General features: G+C 39.2%; 1 protein-coding gene across 4 annotated transcripts in view; it reads right to left on the reverse strand.

The window, feature by feature from the left end:
- Nucleotides 1–1,502: 1,502 nt before the first annotated feature.
- Nucleotides 1,503–25,018, reverse strand: part of RBM33 (RNA binding motif protein 33) — a 92,202-nt gene continuing 68,686 nt past the window's right edge. For 2 of the 4 annotated variants that reach the window (XM_042888163.1, XM_042888162.1), the window contains exons 16-19: nucleotides 14,772–14,978; nucleotides 13,220–13,408; nucleotides 5,506–5,594; nucleotides 1,503–5,318 (exon numbers count right to left, since the gene is read on the reverse strand). In XM_042888163.1, the coding sequence (XP_042744097.1) occupies nucleotides 5,270–5,318; nucleotides 5,506–5,594; nucleotides 13,220–13,408; nucleotides 14,772–14,978 (534 nt within the window). In that variant the 3' untranslated portion in view covers nucleotides 1,503–5,269. Of the gene's footprint in view, nucleotides 5,319–5,505; nucleotides 5,595–13,219; nucleotides 13,409–14,771; nucleotides 14,979–23,613; nucleotides 24,129–25,018 lie in introns of those variants that run through there. The other 2 variants (XM_042888164.1, XM_042888165.1) reach the window with 2 other exon arrangements.

The following is a 25,018-nucleotide window of genomic DNA, read 5'->3' on the forward strand; positions in this document are numbered from 1 at the left end:
TTGAAAACCTGTGTGCATACAAGGCCCATTTCCAGTTAGTCAGGAAAATGTGTCTGACCAAGAAGTGAGAAAGCCACACAGGCACCTAGAAGACCCACTGAGATGAGGTTTCCCTTTGAGGTTTTGTTTAGTGCAATAGGGACCATACATTCCACCAAAGCAAGCAGAGAAATAGAAAAAGGACACCGTGTTGTAGTTAAAAACCAGAAACTAAACAACAAAAATAAAAACCAACCCTAAAAAAGCAGCATTACAAAGAACAAAATGATCCTTCCCAACCGTATGATACCAGAAGATGGTATACGTAAGGATCCAATATGAATCAGGTTTTGTACACAAGGCCCTTTGCTCATGTAGATAATAAATCATCTTCATGTTAAAAAAAAAAGCGGGTTACAAAAAAAACCCTTACATAAAAATCCTTAGGATTTCATACTAAAGATCAAATACTTCCAGTACTATGGTTATGAATGAAGCAGTATTTGAGGTAGCACTGAAACAAAAGCCCCGTTTACCCTAAATGACCCATTACCCTTTATAATACTGCTAACTTCCTGCAATCCATTCAGTATTTGTTTCCTTCACATTTTTTTCTCATCCAACACGCTGCTAAAAATCAAAAAGCACAAAAAATGATTTCAAAAAGGTTTGTCTGCATGAACAAAAACGTCTCTTGGACAGTGAGCACGCAAAGCCAGCTTTCTACCTTTGGGCATCACAAGCCAGGGAACAACCAGGATAGCAGGGGAAGGACAGAACAGCACAATACTACAAACAAATGTAGGAAATCCCTCCAGTAAGTCAAACAGGCAAAACCAATACATGAAACCCCCAGCCTCCCTCCACCCTCTCAGCCCAAGTATAAGGGCATCACACCACACACACATACACACACACAGTTACTTCATGCAACTACAGAAGTGCATACAGTAACTGCCCTATGTAAAGCTAACCAGGTGATATCCTACGTTTAAAAATTCTCTGCACCAAGTGAAAAGACTTTTCTCATGCCAAAGAGGTACATTATGTAAGGAAAAAAAAAACTATGAAGGACCTCAAGGTGCACATGTTCTCACCTAGTTTTGTTAAAAAAAAACAAACAAGCCTCATCTAAGCCCTTACAGAGGAAGACCAAACACTGAAGAACTAAAATGCTTCCTCTAATTGACATTTTAGTGGTTAGATGGCCTTTTTTTTTTTTTTTTGGGGGGGCGGGGGGGGGGAAATATGAAGTGAATTCTCTGAATTAAACTGGGGACTAAATTCTGTATCTGAAGATACTCTGCACAAAGGGTGCCAGTATTTACTCTTCTTACATCAACTCACAGAGGAGCTTTCTGGGGGGCTGAGAACCATCACCCTGTCTACATTTACTCTCCATCACTACTTGGAGAAAAACCATCAGCGTGGCAGTTTCTGTTAGCTGTGAAGATGCTACGGATCTGTCCTCCTCCCACCTAGCAGCAATTACACTCAGCTCTTCAAACACTCCAGTTGGTTTCACCATACAGTATGTGCCACAATCAGCTGCTAACATTGTGATGAAAACAAGTGTTACACGACCAACTTGAATTATGTGTAAAACAAGAACAGCCCAAACTTTGAGAACAGAATTACAAGGCAGACCTGTCTGTACTGGTACAGCAGAACCAAACAAACCTAGAAGCCCAGGCCTCAGTCTGACAGTGTATTCTATTTATTCTATTTCCCCTTAACAGATAGAGCTGTTTTTTAAACCCTTTTTTTTTTTTTTTAATGTATAACATTTTACTAAAAAACCACAACATATGGCCAATCTTTTAGGCCAATTCTAAGCAGAATATGATTAGTCATGAAGTGAATTATTCGCCAGTGCTACAGTGTGACAGACGAAAACAAAGCAATAAAAAAAAAAGTTGGCTCCATATAAGACCTACTGGAGTCGCCTATTAAAATCAATATAGAACTACTCTAATAAGAATGGTGGACAAATAATACACAGATCAGGGTATACGTATTGACTTACTAGCATCTTTATAAAAATTTGAAGATATACACGAAAACACATCAACATTTATGGAACCATATCCATTAAACTTAGATAAGACAACACAAAAATCTAACATAGCTAAGATGTGGTTGACTGTAAGCACTTCGAGTAACATTTTAATTCCAAAAGTTCAATATTTACATACTACATTAAACGCTTTGTTTGCATTTTGCATTGTATTTTGAATGCATGATCAAGAAAGAACAAGATAATGGTTGCAACAGATCTTCCAAGAAAGTTAACTTAAGATGTTCAGATTTAACTATGTGCTGAAAGAGAACATGGAAATAACACGTTCATCTAGCTTTACCTCTACTTCCTCGGTGGTTTTTTGGGAGGAGACACAACAGAAAGAACTAGAAGAGATGCATCGTTCAAACTGCTCACTTGCCAACAGATCAGTGTTAAGGAAGGATTTGAGAACTAACAAAACACAAACATTTTAACAAGAGACTCGCCTAATCGCTACTTTTGCTACTGAGTTTAAGATACTGGAAAGAAGTGGTGACAATAAGGGTGAGCGTGTGTATGTATGTGTATAATAAAATACATATAGACATACATACATGATGTTTACATATAGTTCTGATACTCAGCCACTGCAGTGAGCAGTTAAAATCACCAGCAATCTGCCCGCACTGTCTATGCACAAGCAATAACTGCAACCACCTTTAAAGACAACCCACCTCGTCATTAAACAAGCGTTGTTAGCATCGCCTCCTACATTTAAATAGATCTGAGGCAATTCAAGTCTTTGTTCCAAAGCCACCCATTTTTGTAATTGTTTAAAAACATTAAAAAAAAAAAAACAAAACTCAACTGAATAAAAATTCATAACACTTGTTTGGGTTGGCTGAACCTCAGCCTCTCTGGGATCGATTCAAAACCCAAAGCAGGAGCAAACTTCTACAAAGTTCTACGAACTTCTTTGACTTTTGAATCAAACCCATACCCTTCAGCTCCAAGAAACCCTCTAACCCCAACAACATTTGCTTATGACAGAACAGCTGATCAACTGCAGATGTTGCTACTGCTGAACTCAGCTGCTGGCCTGTCTGGCATTTGCACCTAACACAGATTTCCAGACACACGCTATTAATGCTCCATTCCTAGATGTCTTTCCGTTCTCCTCAGTACAGAGAAGCTGCTGTCTTAACAGTGGGGTGAATAACTGTTTAATGACTCGTTTTAAATATAAACATTTATTTAAAAACAAAAATAAAAATTACATAACCTGAGCAAGTAGCACAAAGGTCCCAGCGCTCATGGGAGTGAGGAACTAAAGAGCACTTAGCAGGGCTGGTCACTGCAATCACCTGGCATTGGTCTTCAGTTGGCTTCCACCGGGTGCTTCCTACCTGTGACTCTGTCCTGGGCTTACGTCTAACTGAAGCACTAACAGCACTGTATGCAGAGTAACTGTGCTGAACGTTAAGTGTTATGCATAAGAGGGGAACTGCACAAACAGGTACAAAATTAGCTTCTGTATGAATATTGTTCTGATGTTCTTGTGCCTCGTCACTGCGTTGTAACTGGGCTAACAGTATTCACATTTTTTCACCAGTGCAATTAAAAGCACCACATTACTCTGTTACTTCAGTGAACAAAAAGCAGTTCCCACCTAGAGGACTAGGTGGTATTTATTACTCAATCATTAATTTTAGCAACTTCTACTCAATTCAAAGTTTGGACCAAAACTGTAAGAAAGCCAATTAGGTCTTAGTGACTTTGGTTACCATTCGATCTTAAGAAATATGTATCTATGCTACTATAAACTTGCTTAGTTCATCCTTCTCCTGTTTTGGACCCCACTCACAGTTGTTTAATTACATACCAATGGTGCTCTTCTGTGGTCGTTCAGATGACAAAAAAAAAATAAAAAACCAAAACAACAAAACTTTTTGTAGGCTTAAGTCCCCCCATTCAATAGTAGGTGGAATGCTCAAGAGTATTCCTAAAATAAAGGGTGAAGCAAAAGCTCACAGTCTAAAAACTATGGAAATGTTCATTAAAAACTGCAATCCAATATAAAGATGACATTTTAAGAAGTTTATTCAGAAGTAACTGAAAAAAACGGTTCCTTTGGCAATACCATCTAAATGGTTCTAACCAAAAGGAAACATGGGTTTTGCTTTGAATAAAATATAAGCTCCTTAACGTTTGCACGTACTGTTGTGAACTGCCACGTTCACCAGCAGATTCACAATGTCCTTACAGTCTCGTATGCATTGGGAACAACACATCAAACCAAATCCTTTCAGTTAACGGGTTTCTTATGGTTCAGCATTAGTCACAAAGTAAATCTCAAGAGGAAAAAAAAAACAAAAACTAATCCAAATAAAGCATAAGGCAATTATGAAACACTAGCCGAAAAGAACTATTAGGAATACACCACTCTTCCTGTATAACTTTTTGGGGTTTTTTAGGTGAGCCACTAAATATTTCTTTTTTCCTTGTAGCTGGCAACATCATTAAAAACAATTTAGTTACAACTTGGAGTTAACTACCCCAGGATGCTACTGAATGGCAAAGATCCTTGTTTTTAAAAACCAAGGGAAAATACAGCAATGTTATTTCCTACACAGTGTTTTATGGAATAAGTGGAGTTGGAAGGAGAAAATGGGAAGTCTGTATTGGAATAGAAAATGCAGAGACAGACTTAACATATTTACAAAGATAGAAACTACAGTTTTCCAGTGTCACCTCCAAAGTTTCTCAGCATACTTCTATTCAATGAAGTAGACCACGTTTAAACCTATGCAAGAATACCTTCTATGCTCTTGGGTATACAACGTAATTAATGTGTTTTGTTTAGAAAAGTGAGCTCTCATTCAAATACCTCGCACTGAAGATAAGAGCAACCATTATCAAATATTCTTTGCTATGAAGAAAGTTTGTACATCTTTCGGTGTAAACGTTCTATCTCAAAGTCGCTGTGGTCACAAAGTAGTATCTTGAAGAACAGTGTCTACCTGCACTGTAGCTTTTTGAGGAAAAAAACAAAACAAGACTGTAGCTCCATGTGGTTACAACAGAATCTGAAGAAACCGAACAGAAATTCCACCTCTGTAGATCCTCCCAAGTTCAGCTCTTCTCGAGGACACCTTGCTGCTCTCTGTAGTTCAACATGGCATTTAAAAGACTAAGCTGAAAGGTTTCAGAACCTGATAGTTTTGTCACTGTGTCCCGTGTCGCTCCACTGTATGTTTCTGGTAGTGTAAGTAATTCTCTCAGCAGACATCACTCAACTATCAGTGCCACGTTTATGTGGGACAGATCTATCATGTGCCTGTTAAAAGAAATTTAGATCTGGTAATCAAGCTTATTCTAGGTATAGGGATCAGACAAGAAGGTTCTACAACGGTCAGTAACAAGCAGATGCTTGAATGGATTAAGAGAAACACTGATCAGATGCAACAAATTTCACCTTTTGAAGGGAGTGAGCAAACCAAAGCCAGCTGTGCTTAATTACTTACCTGTGGAATTTCTGTTGAAATGCTAAAGCATGTGCTGGCTCCTTAAATTTTGCTATGGCTTTCCGTTGTTGAGGAAGCATCTGTAAACTCTGTAAGAAAAAAAATCAAAATCTGTTGTTAATGAGCACTAAAAATTTCACTTAAAAAAACATCTTGCATGGAACCCACTGAAATCGTCACCCTTCTTTTCTTGGAACCTCTTATTGCTGTCCATGAAATGGAAACAGACTTCTGAGATTCAGTCAGGACCCAGGTGAAGCTGTTTGAGCTCATGAATTAAGCCACTGTGCCAAATGGAAAATTCAATCACTTGTTTAGCAAGGACCACAACTCTTCGATCCGATCCACACCGATGAACCAAACCCCGCAGCCAAACTTTCCTCAACTGAATGAGAAGCATTAAACTGAGCAGAGCTTAATTCACACCTAAGCACCTGGATTCATTCACTTGATCTGCTTTACTGGATCGAAACAGGGCAGAAACAGGAAAAAAAATGGCAGGAAAAAGTCATAGTTTTTCATCTCTGGATTGTATATCCTCACAGTATTTCAATACAAATAGGTAGAGCTTTTGACAGACACTAATAACCTTGTGATGAGATGGGTTAGGGCACCAATTTCAACTCCTCCCAGTAGTGAGGAACCATGTCACACACAGCTACCTGAAAAAGTTCCTAAGATGCATGCCTCCCATACTGTGAAAGCAGCATTTTCCAACACAAAACAGATGTGGTACTGAGGCCTCCAAAACTACAGCAAGCTTCAGCCTAGGAGCAGAACTCAACGTTCACGCTTCCTACCACAGCAGGAAATGCAAAGGTGTCTCCTGAGAGTCCTATGGTCTTTGTAATAATACAGACATAGAATCTCCTGAGTTTCTATGGAAGATAGCCATACAAAAGTAACAAATACCTTAATACCTTTACATAAAGGGATGTTCCTTGGGAAACCATAATCAACCCCACTCTGATACATTTATCAAGAGTGCCACACTTTGAGAAGTCTTTGTGAAATGATTTTTAATCCAACCAATGTGTTTCCTATTCATTCAATCAGCTTTTTAAGGCCAGATCTCAAATGCCAGGATGAAATGTGCTACTAAGATTGCCTACTTACAATCTTTTTGAACGTGTAAGACTCGAGTTGATAGCATGCTTATTTAGCAAAAGCTGTGGCATCCAATGGTCATATTTCTCTATTTTCAGGTCAGGCAATGCAGCTTTAGGCTCTTTCTGCAACTTAATCTATCCGTAGATTTTGAAGGCATTAACTTTGGCAGTTCTTGCATCACCTTGTAATTAAAAGGAAACTCCCCCACAAAATCATAGAAGTTGAATACTTCCATCTTTCCTACAATTTTGAAGTGAAAGCACAGGAAAAGTCAAGGAAATTATCTGCTTCAAATTTGAAATGATTGAGAAAAGAGTGAGAAAGAAAACCTGAAAGAAATCAGGCCTCATAGACTAAACAATCAAGTAAAAAGGCAATGTTCTTTATTTGCTAGACTTACTGATAGCAAAAACAAAATGTCATCATATTTTTTTCTCAGATATATGATTCAGCAAATCTGTAAGGTTCAGGTGGTTAATTTGCACCGCATACCTTTTGGAAAGCTTGCTACAAGAGAAAAGGTGCAGCTAAGTCACTGCAGTTTGTTGGTTGAAGCTAGCAGGAATAGAATTTATCTTTAAAAAATACTAAACAGATCTGATTTTTAATCAGGAAGCTCATTACAAAGCTAAGCACATTTTTACCAACGTGAATACTGTCAAGCTCAACGAAGCATCTAAAAAGGAACTTGGAAAACTCAGTTCTCCTACGAGTTGTTTGCTGGAGTGGATGAAGGAAGCATTCAAGTTTGTATTTTCCTCTTTACAGATGTCTCTTATAATCTACAGAGCTGTAGTTAATATACATTCTCTTCATATCACTTAACAGGCTAGAATGCTAAGTTTTAAAAAATGTTTTCAGATGATTTTTCAGTGGAAGCAGCAACCATTTCATTACCAATTCCCCCTTCATTCAGTTCCCCTGACAGTATTTTATATTTCAAAGCCCCAGTGTAAACTCCAACAATCATGATTTTCCCACATTCACCTGGTTAATGCATCCAGATGCAAACCACCTAAGTGGCACAGATGGGCCTCCTCCAATTGGAAGAGCTGTCCAAAAAAACCTACGTTCATAAACAGCTACATCTAAATTACCAGATCTAAATAGCAAACAGCGTTCATAAATATACTCAGCCTTCAAGAGACTCAAATTATAGTAGAGAAAATGGTGCAGAATAACTTTGTGTTTGTCTTGTTAAGGTATTAAAAAAAATTTTCATCTTGTTTTAGCAAGGAAGAAATTAGACAATTACTGAGCTAATTTACTTGGACTCTATGAACACCATAGCTTGCAATACCAGCACAATACCTTTGCTGACAACGTTTAATATCTCAACATGGGACACGATCAACATCGTGTTCTCAAACAAATTATTACCTATCTTACCTTGCATTCATACCTGCTCACAGAAGTCTCTTGAGAAGGTCTGCTGTCATTTTGAGACAATACAGACTTCCTTACGTTGCAGCTTAAAGCCTGAACTTTACGCTTACATGGTTAAAGGAACAACAGTGCTGATTGTCAGGCACTGAACAAGTCAGTACAATTTTGCTGGAGTGTGTAGGTCCTGACCTGCTGCTATCCTGAGCCTGAACAGATGGGCTATCGGCCGGGAATACAAACAAGTGTTCCACTTCAGTGGCAACCTGAAATAAAATAGCTGCATATTCATCTTAGTGGATGATTTCTGTCTCCTTGAATTCTGGATGATACCTAGCTTAGATCTTGCACTTAAGTGATGCTAACAGCAATATTCTGATGAAACTGATTTAGTCTGTTACCTGCAGAATTTTATACCTCAAAGGTGGTTTTTTTCAAAGCATTACCTTTATAGACTTACTCTGTAAGTTTTTCCTAGATGCTAGGAAAATACATACAAAATTAATTAATTCTGAATATCTTAATCAAACTACCTTATTAGTTTAAAAGCCAGTTTTTTGTCACCCTTCTGAAATAATTTGGCAGCCATTCCTTGCAGTGATCAAGTCAGTATTTCCAGCATTCATATCTTCAGGATAGCCTGACTGCTCACACATTCATTACAAGGTCATCTTGAAATAACCTCCTGGAAAGCTGTTCGCCACACAGACCACCCACTGTATTGTAGGCAGATTACTTGTAAAGAAAGCTTTAGAAGTTTCCAAAATTCCTGGTACTACTGTGTAAGATATTTCATTAACTTGTATAAGTATTTATTATTTGTAAATACATTAAGTATAATCTTAGCCATTGCAGAGCAAGTATGAAAACAGATGCTCATCTGTTTTCAGTCTGATTGTTGCTTCCCACAAAGTGCCTGATTTATATTTCCAGCAGAATATTGCATATCACGAGAGGTTTAAATGTTCATGATTTCTTTTCATAATGCTCATCTAATTCTGGAGAAGATTTTACAGCAACTTGAAGAGAATTATGTATGATTCTATAGATAACTAAATCAACTAATCTAAGATTTGTACATTTTTAACTATAGGTCTTGTTTGCTTTTGAAGCTAAAATAACCTTCAGTTGAAATTACTCCACGTTCAGAGAAGAGTTTTTTCTATTTAATAGCTAATTTCATGAACAGAAACAACATGATTTTAAAGGAAGTGGTTAAATCTAATTTGGGCTATCAGCCTCAATGGCTGCTCAACGATCTGCCTAAAGCATTAAACTGTGGACGCTCCTCCTACAAATTTCCATAGGAGCAGCCTTGAAGTGAAAGAGCTGCAATGGCAGCAGGTTGGAGAAACCACTGTCAACGTAAGGGCAGAAAAACACAAATCATAATAAAAAATAATTCTCCAGCAGCTGACAGCTAGTGGGAACCACAAATTGTTTTCATCCCAAAGAAAATATTTCTACTTGGCAATATTTAATACAGGCAACATTTGCAAAGTTCTACATTGCTCAGACAAGGTTCTATATGTCATTTGAACCAATGATGCCAACTGGTCCTACTGCAAGTCCCTGCAAAAATATCATTCATTTGGAAGAAGTGCCAGCTGTCCAACAGCATGAAATTCCCAAAAATGTCTCAAGTAGGCTGCAGTGGGCTAAGGATCTAGGACCATTAAACAGGTCTTCATATGCTCCTACTGACATATTTTCAAATATCTAGCACTAAAATAAACCTCTCCCTTATGTTCTCCCTTACAACGTTAAAGCATGAGTCTGTATTTCCCAGTGTACATCATGCTTCCCTTGGTCTGAATTCAGTATTATTTCATTACCTACTGATTTTGCAGTGTGCCAAAGGTCAGTCAGGGAAAGCTGGGGAAGGGCCAGCCACACACCACTGCCTTTGGAGATGCACTGCTTCTACCCAGAGTTACTTCTCTGCCCATATAATGCAGGGACACTGAAATTTCCTCAACAGGAGATTTCAGATTTGTCACATTGCACTCCACAACAACCTCTTTCTACGAGCAGTTCCTAAAACGAAGTATCACAATCCTTCCAACCATCACAGCTCTGAAAAAAACAACTTAATTCACATTTTCTCTTTAAGTTGACTCAGTCAGACATCAGAGAATGAAAACCTCTGCCCAGATCCACTCAGGTGTAAAGGATTGACAATGCAATAACTACTAGGGGATTTCAAATGACTTGTTAGTTTACAGATTAGGGCATCCAGATCTAGTATGTGGCTCTTACTGGAGACCAGCCGGAGATCAAGGTGAGATCAGAGGCATTCTATGTATTTTCTCATTTGGCTCTGGTGTAGTAAAAGAGAAATTACATCCTGACACAGTCTCAGTATTAAAAAAGTAAAAATGAGTAGGGCCAGGAAGAGTATTTTATGAAAAAGATTTTGGAAGCACACAGCTCATATTGATCTTGATTATCTCCTGTTTCTGTTTCTTTAGACACTGTCACTGGAAGATACAGATCTTGAGTAGGATGGAAAATGAAATAGTTGCAAACAGCCAGAATTTCATGAACACTCAATGCTTTTGACTGAGAGCTTGCCTACAGCTTTTTTTAAAAACACGTTAAATTTAACAACTCTAAAGCATCAGAAGCACTGACATGATCTACAACTGAACTGTTAGCAGTTACTCAAGAATGAACATTATAAAATGACCATTTCATCTACAGATATTTCTGCAGACCTACGCACTGGTCTCAAATTCCTCCTTTGCACATGTTTTATTCTTAAACCTATTCTTTTCCAGTATTCAGAAAAATAGTATTCAAACAAGCTGTATGATAGCAGCACAATAATCTCACAATAATGAGATGAGCAACAGGGATGATCTATGGTCAAGATGAAGACGAGCTTCTCTAGCTCACACACTGCTCTACAGCTGAACTGGACAGGCTCATTGTGGAGTTGCTCTTTTCTCCCCCAGCCCAAGGACACGGCAGGACTGACCATGCCTTCTTCCACAATCAATGGAGAGAGACTCAGCAGCAACAGCTGAAAATGTTTTTTTGTCTTTTTTTTTTTTTTTTTACAGGCATGAAGAACAAACAGGTCACCAGAGCAGTGCTGTGCACCCCATGAGCTGTGTCACATGGAGAAGAACCCTGCTGATGCTGGAAGAGCACTCATGTTCTGGGTGCACTCATCTACATGTGCTTGTCATTTCCATACCTAAGCCTTTTACCCTTAAAGATAAAATCAGCTTTGCATACAGCATTGGTGCAGATACCTGTCTTTCCTCTAACTGAGCGCTAGGTAGCACTATCACTCTAAGAAAGCAAAGAGAAGCACATCAACAAGGAAAATGTTTTCCCTTTCTGTGACCAGAAAAGCAATAACTACATACATTATCAGAGTAAAACACATAGTTGTAAAAGCATTCAAAATACAACTACAATCACAGCATTCTAATCACCTCTGATACATAACAGCAGCTCCCCACTCCACTATTAATTGCTCTTAAGACATCAAAATTTATGATCTTCATAAAGCAATACTGGGAATTTGCACTGATACTTCATGCTTGGAAGCATCTGATGAAAGAAAATTTAAGACAATCATGGAACAACTGCACAGGATGATTACTTTAGTGTCTAAAGAAGAATAAGGATGCAGAAAGGGACCACTTCTCCCCTGTATACCTCACTATCCACACTTGTAAAATAAGTCTCAAAAAAGTTGAAAAATTTCTGGACTTCTCAAAGTCTGACTTGAAATGCAGAATTATCAGCCTCCAGAATCATTAGCTAATTCAACCACCTCTTTCAAGTACTACTTCTATATACACAGTGAGGTGAAAGTTGATGATTTAGAACTTACCAAAGGTACAGCTGACACGACTGCAAGAACACAAGTTCTGTTACAGAAACACATATATCAGATCCCACTGGGAAATTACTTAATTTATTTCCCATAAACATACCCTCCTAAACTGGTCTGTGACACTGCATTTAGAAACCACCATTTGCAGTCTGCTAAAAAAATATAGTACTGAAAACATTCCTCAGTACATCTCAACTGCTTCTCTCAATTCTGAATGCTTCCTAGCAGGATTTCTATTAATCTCCTTCTAATATTCTCATGCAAGATTTAGTAAGTAAACACTGACTAAACGTGTTTTGGAACTGTATGAATAATTTCCTCGAGTACTACAGAACATGAAGGGACAAAGTATTTTGTGAGAGTACTTTTGCCTTCACAAACAAATTAAACCTCTCTGAATTGACGACATAAATAATTCAACTTTATTCCATTTACTAAATTGGGAAAAAGTGAGACAGAGCATACATCTCTAGGAAAGCACTGTGTTCTACAGCAGAGAGATAATCTTATTCATAAACAAGTCTCTGAGCAACTGAATTGTTTCAATTAATGCATTGCATTTGTCTGAAAATGTTGATCCTGTCAAAACAAGCACCCAAAATGGAAAAATTGGAGTTAAAAAAAACATTGTAATCGTCTGTAGGTTTCATTATCCACTGAGTGATATTTTTCAATGTACCAAAAAGGCAGAAATGGCCTCATAAGCCCTTCAGTGCTTTGAAAGCCTCATGGTCTTGCTTAAAGTCAGTTTTACTGACGTGATACTTCAGGACCTTTGCAGCAGATACACCTCCGTACATATGTCATAACCTTGCTTACAAACCCCTCCCCCTTCAAGGGAAATCTTCCAAAAAATAAATACAGAAAATCCTTCGAACCAGAATGTGTTTTCATTCGAAAAAGCAGATAGTGCTACATGGTGTAACACCCGAAATGAGTAGCCTTCATTAAATACTGTTACCCTAGGACTGCAACAACACGAATCGTACAGTGTAGGTGCAAGCCAACAATAACAACAGCAACAGAATATTTGTTCTTACATAATTTGGCTTTAACAAAACCCCACAGAATGGACGTGCTCATGTTATATATAGAAACAATGGAGGCAGTACAACAACTCCAAAATGAAGGAGAATCTTTTGCAGCAGGAGTGTGACGGTTAGCAAAATTCTACTGTACCTCCTCTGCTGCAATATAATCATGTGCTTGTCTTTGCTATCAGGTGTTGTGTGTGTGTGTGTGGAGGGGGGGGTGCCTTCAAACACGAATTACCAATAAACACACATTGTATTTAGTGTCAGGGAATTAATTGAGCTTTCCAGAATGAAAGACTTTTGGCACAAAAATTATAAACCAAGGTTGACCTACCTGAATGGGTCCCACTGACATCAGCAGGTTTTTCAGTTGGACATCAGTAGTTGATGAAGAAAGCCCTTCAACTGACACAATACAGGGCTGAGGTTTGCACTCCACCACTCGCAGGTTCTGTTTATTTGGCATCAAGCGTCCTCGGCCCATCTGGCCTGCTACTCCTCTGCCTCTCCCATGCATAATGACCTGCCAACAATAAAAGTAACGGTATTTTGATTTACTTACCCAGTGTTTCTGTTAACTACATTTGACAGATGATGTGAAAGTTAGCAATTTACTTAAAAACTTGATTCATGTACACGTCGACTTAAAACAGCTTGTTGCTGTTAGCTTATTTGAAAGGTCACATATTAACACATCCATCCATGCCTTATACAAACCTAATTTAGAGGGACAGAGTTAGAGATACTAAGGCTAAAAGCCTCAGCTTTAGCATAATTAGCCAGACAATAAGAGTCCCACACCAAAATACATATGCTGTACATCAGTAAGATTTAAGGATTGCTCCCACATTTTGAGTCTAGTCAACAAAAACAGCAATACCTCTTCTTCCTTTTCTCATCTCAGTCCAAAGATAAATTTCACGTACACACGAGACCAGCAAACTGCCCCAAGAGCTTCCAGTCTCTATTATACCAACCATTAGTCTGTTATCAGGATGGAGTACCTGTGTATAGCGAACAACTTTTTTTTTAAAGCTCCTTTTTCCCCCAAATCCCATAGGATCTTGAACTACAGTATTTGCCAGAGCAGGAAACGTGCGACTATTCTTGTAAATTCAAGGTTGAATGGTTAGAGGGAGAAAAAATTAACAGAGAAACAGTAACAAACATTCAACAATTAACACATAACATTGAGTTAGCACTCAACGCTTTCTCTTTTGGAGCAGGATTCATGCTTGGAAAGCCTATCAAAGGTCAACAACTCTTCCTCTCTGCATCAGCAAGGAAATCTTATCCTTACACGAAGCAGGAAGGTTATGGTTTACAGTTCGACACCAACAAATAGAAGCCCAAATCACTGTTATTTTCAGGGAGCATCTCAGCTTGAAAATGAACAGAAAGTACACACCAGTGCAGCATGAATGATCTGCCTGCCTCCTCCCAGTGAGTGATGAGTGTGAAAACCTCGTTATGAGCTCACCAACTATTTTGAGCAACACCACCTTTGAGAATCAACCAAAGAGCATCCTGACACCATTGTTGTGTACCCCAGTGAATAAGAGCTTAAGCACTTCAGAATAACTCTTGTTTTTTAAGTCAGAAAGCACATTGGATACCGTTCCTATAGTAGCTATCATGAGACACATGCCTTTCCCATGGGGACTACTGTGCTGGCCAGAAAGTCATCAGATGAAACAACTTGCAGGGATCACCAGTCTGTGCTGGATACAAACGGACCTCTGTAGATTAAATGCTTTATATGCAATTATGCATCTCCTGGGTCATGCAGCCCTGTGCTAGTAATTGACAAACAGAATGCTAGTTATGAGTATAGCAACACAGCTCAACAGTACAACTTCTAGCAGCAATATGCATCTAAAAATCACCTTTTTAGGTTGATGGATTCCCTGGATGTTTTTGACCCCTTGAGGAGCTGCTGAACGGATCAGTGTCTGCTGCTGTTGGTGCTGCTGCTGTTGCATTCCCTTTGTCAATGTGACCTTCCGCACTGGCTGCTGTTTCGGCTCCAGAGGTTGTTGAGGCCGCTGGGGCTGGCCCTCTGGATGAAAAAAGCCAGCGTCCTCTCCCCCCTGCTGAAATCAACAACACAACACGCGGCTCAATGTCTACGCAGTGCAAACGCTCGCCCTGAGAAACCTCCTGTGACATCAGCGCACTTAGCGCAGCGAGCTCTCATCGATTTGCCTATTAACCAGGGGCAGTTGCAGAAGGGTGTAAGGGCTCAGCCTGGAAATTATGCTTTACTTCATTTGGACTTCATTACTGACCACTATGTTCAAACCCAGATAGGTAAGGTATTTTTCATTTCTCTTTCCAAATCATTCTTCCTCCCGGGGATATGTGTGAACTACGTTCAGGTTATGAATATTATTTTTGTTTTGTTTCTTTCACAGAGATGTACACATTACAGGAAACCGTGAGAGCTGGAAAAGCTGCTCAAACACTCTGCTCATCTTTACGAGTCCAACCTCTCTTTAGAAAACAGTATTATATTTATTTTGTAGTGTATGTTTACGCTGTCTGTTCCTATAACAGCAACCTCGTAAGTTATCTCTGTCCCCCAACACTGCCCATGTTTGGAGCATTTAGAACAGCTCTTACCCCCAGGACTTTTTTGTTTAGTTTAAAAAACTCTTAGTACAAATATTTACACTCACAAGCACTAACAACGCCTCACTCCCCCTCTGATCCAATGACCCCTAACTCTCCCCACTACACCTCTAATTGCAGTGTACATACAGCACAAATAAAAGGTGAATGCACTGGAAGATAAGTGATTTGCTTGCATTGCCTCTGCCTGAGCAGTTCAGCTTTCTCTACAAACAGAAGGGCAATTTGTAGAATCATGGACTATCCTTACTTGGAAGGGACCCACAAGGATCACTGAGCTTTGCTCCACACAGCACCACCCAAAATCAGACCGTATGTCTGAGAGTATTGTCCAGAAATTCTTGAGCTCGTGTCAAGCCAGCAAATCAGGGCAGACACTGAAACACATCCCATGGAACAACAGACAGCAGAAGCAGTACCTTGTTTGAGCCTGACAACAGATAAGGTACTTCTGCTTCTGTAAAGTCCTTTGAATTACTGCATGCTTTCTGCATGGCTTCAACAGCAGAACTTATATTTAAGCTGGACTCCACTTCAGAACTCCAATCTGCTAGTATTAGCAAACCCTGTATTTATTTCTTTTTAAAGCGGCTCACTGCATTGTAAGATTTAACTGGGAGCACACTCGCCATTGATCAGAGCTGCAATAACAGCTGGAAGGCCCACAGCACTTACAGCCCTGGGATGCACCCAAGCCACCAAGGGAGCCAGGCAGTGGAAATTCATTAACCCGCAATCACACACCACTGTAACACCAAGAGTCAAGCCAAATAAGCACGGCCTATGCCTAAGCCCATGAAAAACCCCAGGTTAACCTTCAAAAGCTCTCTAATGGAAGGCATGTCTGAAGAATAAAAAACAATTATTGAAGCATCTTTGTTTACATAATTTCTTTCCCTTCCCTTAAATACTGATGAGTCAAAAGTCTTTCTGCAGCTGTACCCTGTGTCGCTAACCAGAGGGCGTCAAATGATCCGACACCATTTTCTGCAGATAAGGAGACAAAATACAAGGCTGCAGAGGGAGCATGTTTATGGTCCATGTGGAAATCTAAATCTTATCTTGAGTGGAAATATAAATCACGACACCTCTACCAGCATTACACCACAGGAACACCTACTGACGGCTGCTTGTTACTACATCTCCCCACAGCCACTGAGGAGAAGTAGCCCAGTAAGGTGTTATCTGGGATATCCTCACGTGCTCAAGTTCACTGGCATGCAACTCAAATCCCTAAACCATATACATACTCTGTATTATCAAGCATATGCAGGCAACAACTTCTCAAGAACTTAAATTCCACACAAGTCAAACCCCCACCAAATTGGTTTCATCACTGCCTCATACCATCTACACTTCAAAAACACCATCTGGCACAGGGAATCCTGAAGCTCTTCCTACTTAAGGGCTTTCTTCCACAGTATCCACAGTGAGAAAACAATAGAAAGTGGCATCTTTTCTCTACTTCTCATCACATTCACTTTCCCTCTGCTGAAATGAATGGCTCCACGTTAAACGTGGCTTCACATAAAATTCTGTACATAAACCTTCGAGATCAGTCACTAGAAGGAAATAATAAAGCTTTTCCTTCAAAGTCTGTCTTTGACTACAGCTCAAAAAAGAAACAAAAACAAGCAACAGCCCTTCTCTCCTGAAAACATAAGCACACAAACAAAAACCTGTACAAGAAACCAGTATTGAAATAACACTAAAATGAAGAGGATTTAAATAGCAGCATAAGCCTTATGCTCTGGTCAGATAATTTCCTTTATCCAACCTTACAGCAGCTGGAAGATTACAAAACTAAAAAGAACCAAAAATTCTAGCAGGAATTTAATCCTAAGAATTGGAAGTTCAAAGCTAATCTATGCTAAATGCCTGCTGTGCAAAACAACCATAAATAGTTGCGACTGCGTCTCTCCAAACCCAAAAATGATTCCTGCACATATGAACAGCGTACAAGTGAAGCCCTCAGGTACAAAACACATCATACATGCTCATTATGGAGACTTCAAAAGCAAGCCATCATTTCCCATAAATGCTCGGACGGCCAACAACCACCCAGTATTTAACTGGAAAGCTCAATTATCACCAAATAAAACTGTTCAAAATACAGCAGGAAACACACAATCACACAAAACAAACGCATAAACACACAATATAGGTTCGTATTCATGAGGAATATGGTGGGATATGCTTCCTGCTGGGGTTTCTCATAGGTCAAGACCCAACCCTGGGCTGAAACCCAGTCTGTGGGTTTCAAGTGTTAACACAACGTGCCTGCAAAATTCTCTCAGATGCCAATCTGGAAGGTGGAAGCATCTCTGGACTTTTTGTAAGTTAATACATCTCAGAAGCATGAAAACCTGTAAAAAACAATAAAGGAAATCCACAGGGTAAGAAACGGGGAAGGAGCAAAGCCTGCTGGCTCCTGCAAACAAGAAAGGAAAAAATGGACAGCTGAATCAAAACCTGGCTTTATAACCTTGCTCTAAAAACACTGCTCCTTGAGCGGGCTTGAGCTCCCTGACAGCAATACGCTGTTTCATGCACAGCTCTCCTGGCTGTAACTGAAGACAAAATTTGGCGTCAGTCTTAAATTAAAAACAAAACAAGGCAAACAAAAACCGAAAACATGGCTCCTAGGTCAGCGTGTGTTCAACAAGTGAAACAACAAAATCTCAGGTAACAAATCTAACCAGCTAAAAAAAGAACTGCTGAGAAAGATGTCACGCAGTGTCAAAACCAAAATGAGTAAAATCTACCCAGTATTAAATTAAAAGATGGCACTTTTAATTTGCCACCATTTTAATTGCCACCATTATCATCCTTTAAACTTATAAGGGAGATAATTGCTGGCTTCTTCGGGAATGCAAATGAAGAAGTAAGTCTTAAGCAAAACACCCATAAAGAGCTTTATCACCTGGTCTTAAAGCCACAAATCCTCTGAACATTACTTAGAGCCACATGTTCGTATGAGAATATTAACACTGGTAGATTGGCGTAACTGCAAACAGGACTGCTCCTGTGCTGACTCCAGACTTTCACTAGGGAGGCAGAAATAAGCAGATAAAACATACAGTAAAGCTACAGGTAAGTGAAGCAAGATGGTACTGCAGAAGCTACCCAAAATGACATCGGAATCATAGAAGCCGAATTGCTAACATCTCTGCATAAAATATCTCAGTTCCAACACATCTGACATCAACTTTTTCTTCAGGATGAAATGCTATTTTTTCATTAGCTTACATCACCTTTCCCCCCACATTTAAACATGTAGGAATAGAATGAGATGCTTTAGGTCTTGTCGAAGTACATTTTTATCTTTTTTTTTTTCCCCCCAAGAGCTTTTTTGGGATATACTGGACAACTCCAGATCTTTCAGAGATGCATCTAGCCATCATCATAGCCTGCTTCCTACAACCTGAAAGTGCTGAAGCCAGGTAGAACACTTCCCAGTTCACCCCAGTCCTACGGTAGGACCTGAGACTGATGAGTATCTTCAATTTTATAACGCAAACTTCCTCTTAAGTCCTCTACAGATAAGTGAATTTCATTTTCTGTCTGCAAGCCGATGAAGGAAAAATGTTTTTCTTATTCCCTACTGTGCATAATTAAGCAAAACTCAAAAGATCAAGACAAAAAAATCTGATCTACATAATAAGTATTTTTCAAATTTGACTGTGAAGGAATCTGCACCTCCTTAATCTGGAACTGGAGACTAACAAAAAAGAGAAATGATGTGATTACTAAGGCCATAAGTTTTAGAAGCCATGCCCTGATACTAATCAAGGCTGTTTGCCAATATTGACATCCTCTCGCTTGTCAGCGTTGTGCATTCAGAAACATGAAGAGCTTTCTGTCAAAAATGAGATCACAAATTCTAAGACCAGAATTGTATGATACTGCCTGAATTTAGTGAGCTGAAGCTTTGCACTCTATCATAATCACGATGATGATAGTTTTGTTACGAAGTTTATTTGCCACCAACATTAGCAGGACAAATTTATTTATAACAAATGCTTTAAAATGTACTGATAAAAATGCCTATTGATACTGTCAGAGCTTCCTGCGATTTGACAGATCAAATCTTATTTTCATTCTTAAACCCCATGAAGGAATGGTATCACCAACCCGCATTCTGTAGTGCGCAAATTGATTAATCCCCCTCTATAGAAATCTCAACTCTTGATTACACCTATCAGACGTTAAGCAGCATTATTCTAGAGTGACAACACTTGACAAATTCCCAAACCATTTTTCTCTGCCTTTGTGGCCCTGCTAGCTTGTATTAACCCTGATGAAAAATTAATTTTCCTTATCTTGTGCTAAACCCCAAAATCCAAATCCGCCAAACTGGCAACTCTTTCTGTAAAGGTATTATGAAAACCTCTAAAAGATTAATTGCATGTCTTCAGGTGACATTAAATTAATTTCTGTACTCGTGACAGACATTTGATACTCCGTACTGAGAGGACAGATAACATTGTCAGGATACACAGAAGGATAGTGGTGCAGTGTCCCAGGGCAGCCTCTTATGAATTCTCCTTTCGATAAGGCCATACTTCACTGTCACTGGCACTGTTAGAGATCTTGCAGCTCACAGACCTCACTGCACAGGTTTCTATTAACGACAACAATGCTGTGTCTATCCATGTAATCTTTATAAAGCTAATTCAAAATCACCCAATAGTAAAGGGATGTGCATGCTGGATAAAGCACTTAGAGGAAATAAACTGCTGATTTGTGTAAAAATAACCAGAGAACCAAATTTTTTTCTTATGTTTACAATACATCAAACTCTCTCCAACATGATGAAGGCTTGAATCTTGCAGGAAAAACTCAATCCAAAAAACATCTTGTGATTGATTTCCTTTAAGAAAGGAGAAACTCCTCATCTCCTACCAGTTTGAATCAATATTTCCAGAAATGAGTACTTCTGCAGTACCACAGAAATTAAGAGGAAAAAATATCTACCATGTTACTGAACTCATCTTCATTCCAAGGACAGCAGCAATTTACTGTTCTTTCACCAGCTGTACACATTTTCCTTTCTTCTGTAAACTTTTTCTTTTTCTCTGATACCACAATTGGATAGTCAGACATCACAACTGTGATCCTCACATAAAACAGTAAAGCTAAATTATGTATATAGCAAGGAAGACAGTCTTCCAATATATGTGAATATTTTTTCATCACAGTAATCAGAAACATAAGTTGAAGGTAAAACCCTAATAATTATCTGCTTTTCCACTGGAGTTCCAAGCAGGTATGAAACAGGCAGGGATCAGGGAATAGGAAGCCCAATCACTTGCCAAACATCCCACAAACCAGTGACACGAACAAGTGCTGTTTCCAAACAGCTGAAGATTTGTTTTCAATCTGTCAAACACCAATGAGAAACATCTGGTGACCTTTTATTTAAAGGCTTTCAAAGACCTCTCAAAGTCATCTTTTTTTTTTTTTTTTTGTAATTCAAGAATACAGCACTTTAAAAAAAAAAAAGATGAAAAAAGCAAACAGAAAAGCTCCTGCTCTCTGGTCAGGCTGCAATACACTGCTCAATGAATGCTTAGTCTAAGATACACTAAAGGTCTGGGCTTGGCTTGGAGTGCAGGACAAAATCAGCAATATCACACCTCAGACCTGGTAGAGTCACACAGCAGAAATATGACACTTGTGGTGCTTACCAGAAATATACTTATTTTTCCCAGCCAAAAACTTTGCTTAAATAAAAAACAAAAGTGGTTCCCTTCCTATGATACAAAATAAAAAGGCAGTTGAGCTGCTTCAATGAACTGTGTTTGATGACAACCTTCCAAGCCTAATGGTGTATGGATAAGTCAGAACAGCAGAAGAAAACGCTTCAAGAAAAAGCAGCCAATTCCACTTAATCCCATGTACTAGCAGGCTTCTTACCTTTAAGAATCACATCACGCACCGAGAGAAGTAAGGCATGGAGAACTGCTCAAAAGGCATGAGAGAACCCCAGCTGTGCTACACTGGTTTCACCAGCACCTAAACATAGCTGATCGGGTGCTCCATCATGACTACACGTCCTTCTAGCACAAAGACCCACCAGTTTGTTATGAGAAATATGTGTCAAAACTACAGCAAAATCCAGGTTGTGCAGTGGGAAATTGTTTAAGCATCACCTTCATCTTTATGTTTCTGACCACGAAATACAGCACTACAACTTAGATAACAAAACCCAAAATTTCACATCTCCCAATTCAGCTGATGGTACCACATCCAGGATACTTGATAGGAATGCTGGACACGCAGAGACATCACCAACAGAAAACACTCCTGTTTTAAAATCTCAGTGACCCAAAAGCCACCCAGAGCTCCTGAAAGAGCCCTTCCCAGCTGGACACGAGGTGTCACACTGCAATGGGAGCTTCCCTCATTTTTAGTTGCTCCAGCTTGCGTTCCTTGAAGCTTAAAACTAAAGACAACTTGAATCCTTCCCACACACTGCCCTATGCTTCTTGCACAGTCTCGGTCGGGACAAACTGCATTATCTCCATTTCCAGCCACTACTGGGATTCTCCCACCTCACAGAACCACAGCATTGCAGGGGCTAGAAGGGACCACTAGAGATCATCTAGTCCAACCCCCTTGCCAAAGCAGGCTTCCTAGACCAGATTACACAAAGAAAAAATGTGTTGATGTCAAAAAAGAGCAACTAATCAAGACAAGGACGACAAATCCACAGATTTATTTATTTATTTCCCTGTAAAGCAGATTCCCAGTCCTCCAACCCACTAGCAATATTACTGGAACAGGTTGCCCAAGGAGGTTGTGGATGCCCCATCCCCGGAGGCATTCAAGGCCAGGCTGGATGTGGCTCTGAGCAGCCTGGTCTGGTAGTTGGTGACCCTGCACAATGCAGGGGGTTAAAACTAGATGATCATTGTGGTCCTTTTCAACCCAGACCATTCTATCATTCTGTGACTTTAATCCAAAAAACAGCCTGCTCTCTTTATTATGCACTTCAACAGTGTTAGCTGCTTTTAGTCCTTTCCCATCAGGTAGCTGGGGAAACTAGATACTCCATAACACCAACATCATACCAATACAAACTCCACATTGTATCACTTACAATGGCAGAAAAGCTCTCCTTTGAGACTTAAAAAAAAAAAGAAGTGACAAGCAATATCAAATGCCTTGCTTCCAGGGTATTCAGGAGGCTGCGCCTCTTCTTCAATACACAATTTGAAAGTCTCCTGAGGAAAAGGAGAAACTTGTTCTCCAGTTTACAGTAGGAAATATTTTATTGCATTTTGGTCCCAAGTTATCCACAGCAATACTAAATTCAGTGTAGTTAGAATTATCTTCTCCCTTTCAAGGATTATATTAAAAACTTATAAAAAGTACTGCCTGCACCTAGTCTAACCCTAAGATTGCTAAGGGTGTCCACAAATACCCTCGTTTCCCCTGCACCTCATCCTCAACAACGCAGGACAGCCCACCTCAGTTCTATAAAGAACTACTCTGAAGTTATGATGTATCCTACCAGGACAATCCTCACTGGATATCTGGGAGGACAGTTGATTGCTGAGAAATATTTCACAAAAATACTGTCTTTTTCATAACTGAAATACCATGGGGCTCCCTGATTTACTTTTGTTTGTTTGTTTGTTTTCCCTTGATACTTGGAGGTGGAAATAAGAAATCCACATCCATTTGTGAAATATTTCTAGAGTGCTACCTTGTAGCTTGTGGCTGGCAGTCCTTTTTCAGCAGGATTTAAATTAGCAGTGCTTCAGTGGTCGCAACCATTCTGACATACTCTGAACAAACATAGTAGCTGAATGTTAAGCTATCACAGCTTCTGCAGCTTCTCCAGTCTGCTTGTACTACGGGCGTTATCCGGACCTCCTTCAAATGACGGGATGTGAACAAAACAACACGTCATTCTGCAGCTTATTAAATTAACGCTGCTGTGTGTGGGGCCAGTTCCTGTGTGCTGTTTCTCAGAGCTGTCAGCACTGCAGAGTTGGGCAGAGATACCTCAAGAACTTGTCATATAAGCATTAAGAAATCCTGATGTTTGTCAGTCCTAACAAATTTAGATGCAAGGCGCTATAGAGATTTCAAGTCAAAATGTTTTTAATTAAACTCGAACATACACATGCAAGCAAAAACAAATACAAACATTCAAGCGAAGTTGATTGATACGGTTACATTATCAAACAAGAATCATTTAAATCAGTGTCTCTTTCCATATTTAGAACTCCACATTCATCGCTTTCCCTTCTCAGTTACTTCGCGTAAGAATGAAGTTTATCTTCCATTCTGATTTTCTTTTTTCTTTTTACAATCCAAGGTTAATTTTGTGACAGACTTCTCACAGAAATCTTGCCAATACTTTCTTCAAGCTTTCCAGATGAAGAATCTCAGGTTTTCAGAAATTAAGATCACTAATAAGATATTGCATTTAATCCAATGGGGAACACTGAGATTTCTACGTAGCTTACATACATAAAAAGCTCATTGTGCAGTTTTCCACAAAGATTGGCGCATTCTTGGTGCAGCGTAAGAAATCAGCATTTTCAGGCCTTTGGTACAGACATATATCACTTTGTGCATGGCAGATCATTTTCTGGCTAGAGAAAATACACCCAACAACAATATAAGATGAATGAAAGATACAGACATTTTAAGATTTTATTATGATTTCCCACAGAACCTCCAACTAAATGAAAAATACGTTCAGCACTCAACTTATAAAATCAAGGTACAAACCTGTTCTTTCCAGGAATAAAGGCATTTACAGTATACTGACTTAAAGAATGCAGTTCTACTACGTACTAGAACTATGTACTGACAAACTGTTTGCAGAGCCCAAAGAAAATCACTATAGAAAGCATAAGGGTTAGAAAAATGTGACCTATCCAAAGGACATGACTGCTCAAAAACACTTCAAGAAGATCTTCAAAAAGAACTGGTCACAAAAAAAGGAAATATTTTTTCTGCTTCTTGACAGAAACATCTATAACAAAACTGTAGCAAAAAAAAAAAAAATCTGGCTTGATCTACAATAATCTAAAAGTACACATTAAACACTGAAGTAGATGGCAAAAGAAATCTTTATAACTGAGATCTCAGAATAAAGGGTGGACAAATCTGTCAGGAATGCTCTACAGCTCATCCCCCCTCAAGGCAGAACAAACTATTTATCTGGTCCTTTTGCTGCTGTTTTTCTGTAACTGGTTTATTTGGGCATCGCTTCCCGATAAACAACAGCCTACAAACTCACTGTTTATTCTTAAGCTGATCTTTAGGACTGAGTTCAGGCCCCTTTCCAAGCCAAGCAAATCTCAGACTTTTTGTAAGTAAAATATGCCAATACAAATAATTCTTAGTAAAATATCCTAGTATAAATCACAGAATGACTTGAGTTGGAAGGAATCTCAAAAATAATCTAGCCCCAAGCCCCCTACCACAGGCAGGGTTACCAACCACTAAATCAGACACCAGCTTGGGCTGCCCAGGG

This window comes from Lagopus leucura, unplaced genomic scaffold (assembly GCF_019238085.1).
Source record: "Lagopus leucura isolate 7727_CA_CO unplaced genomic scaffold, USGS_WTPT01 Super-Scaffold_100157, whole genome shotgun sequence".
NCBI classification, from domain to species: Eukaryota; Metazoa; Chordata; class Aves; order Galliformes; family Phasianidae; genus Lagopus; species Lagopus leucura.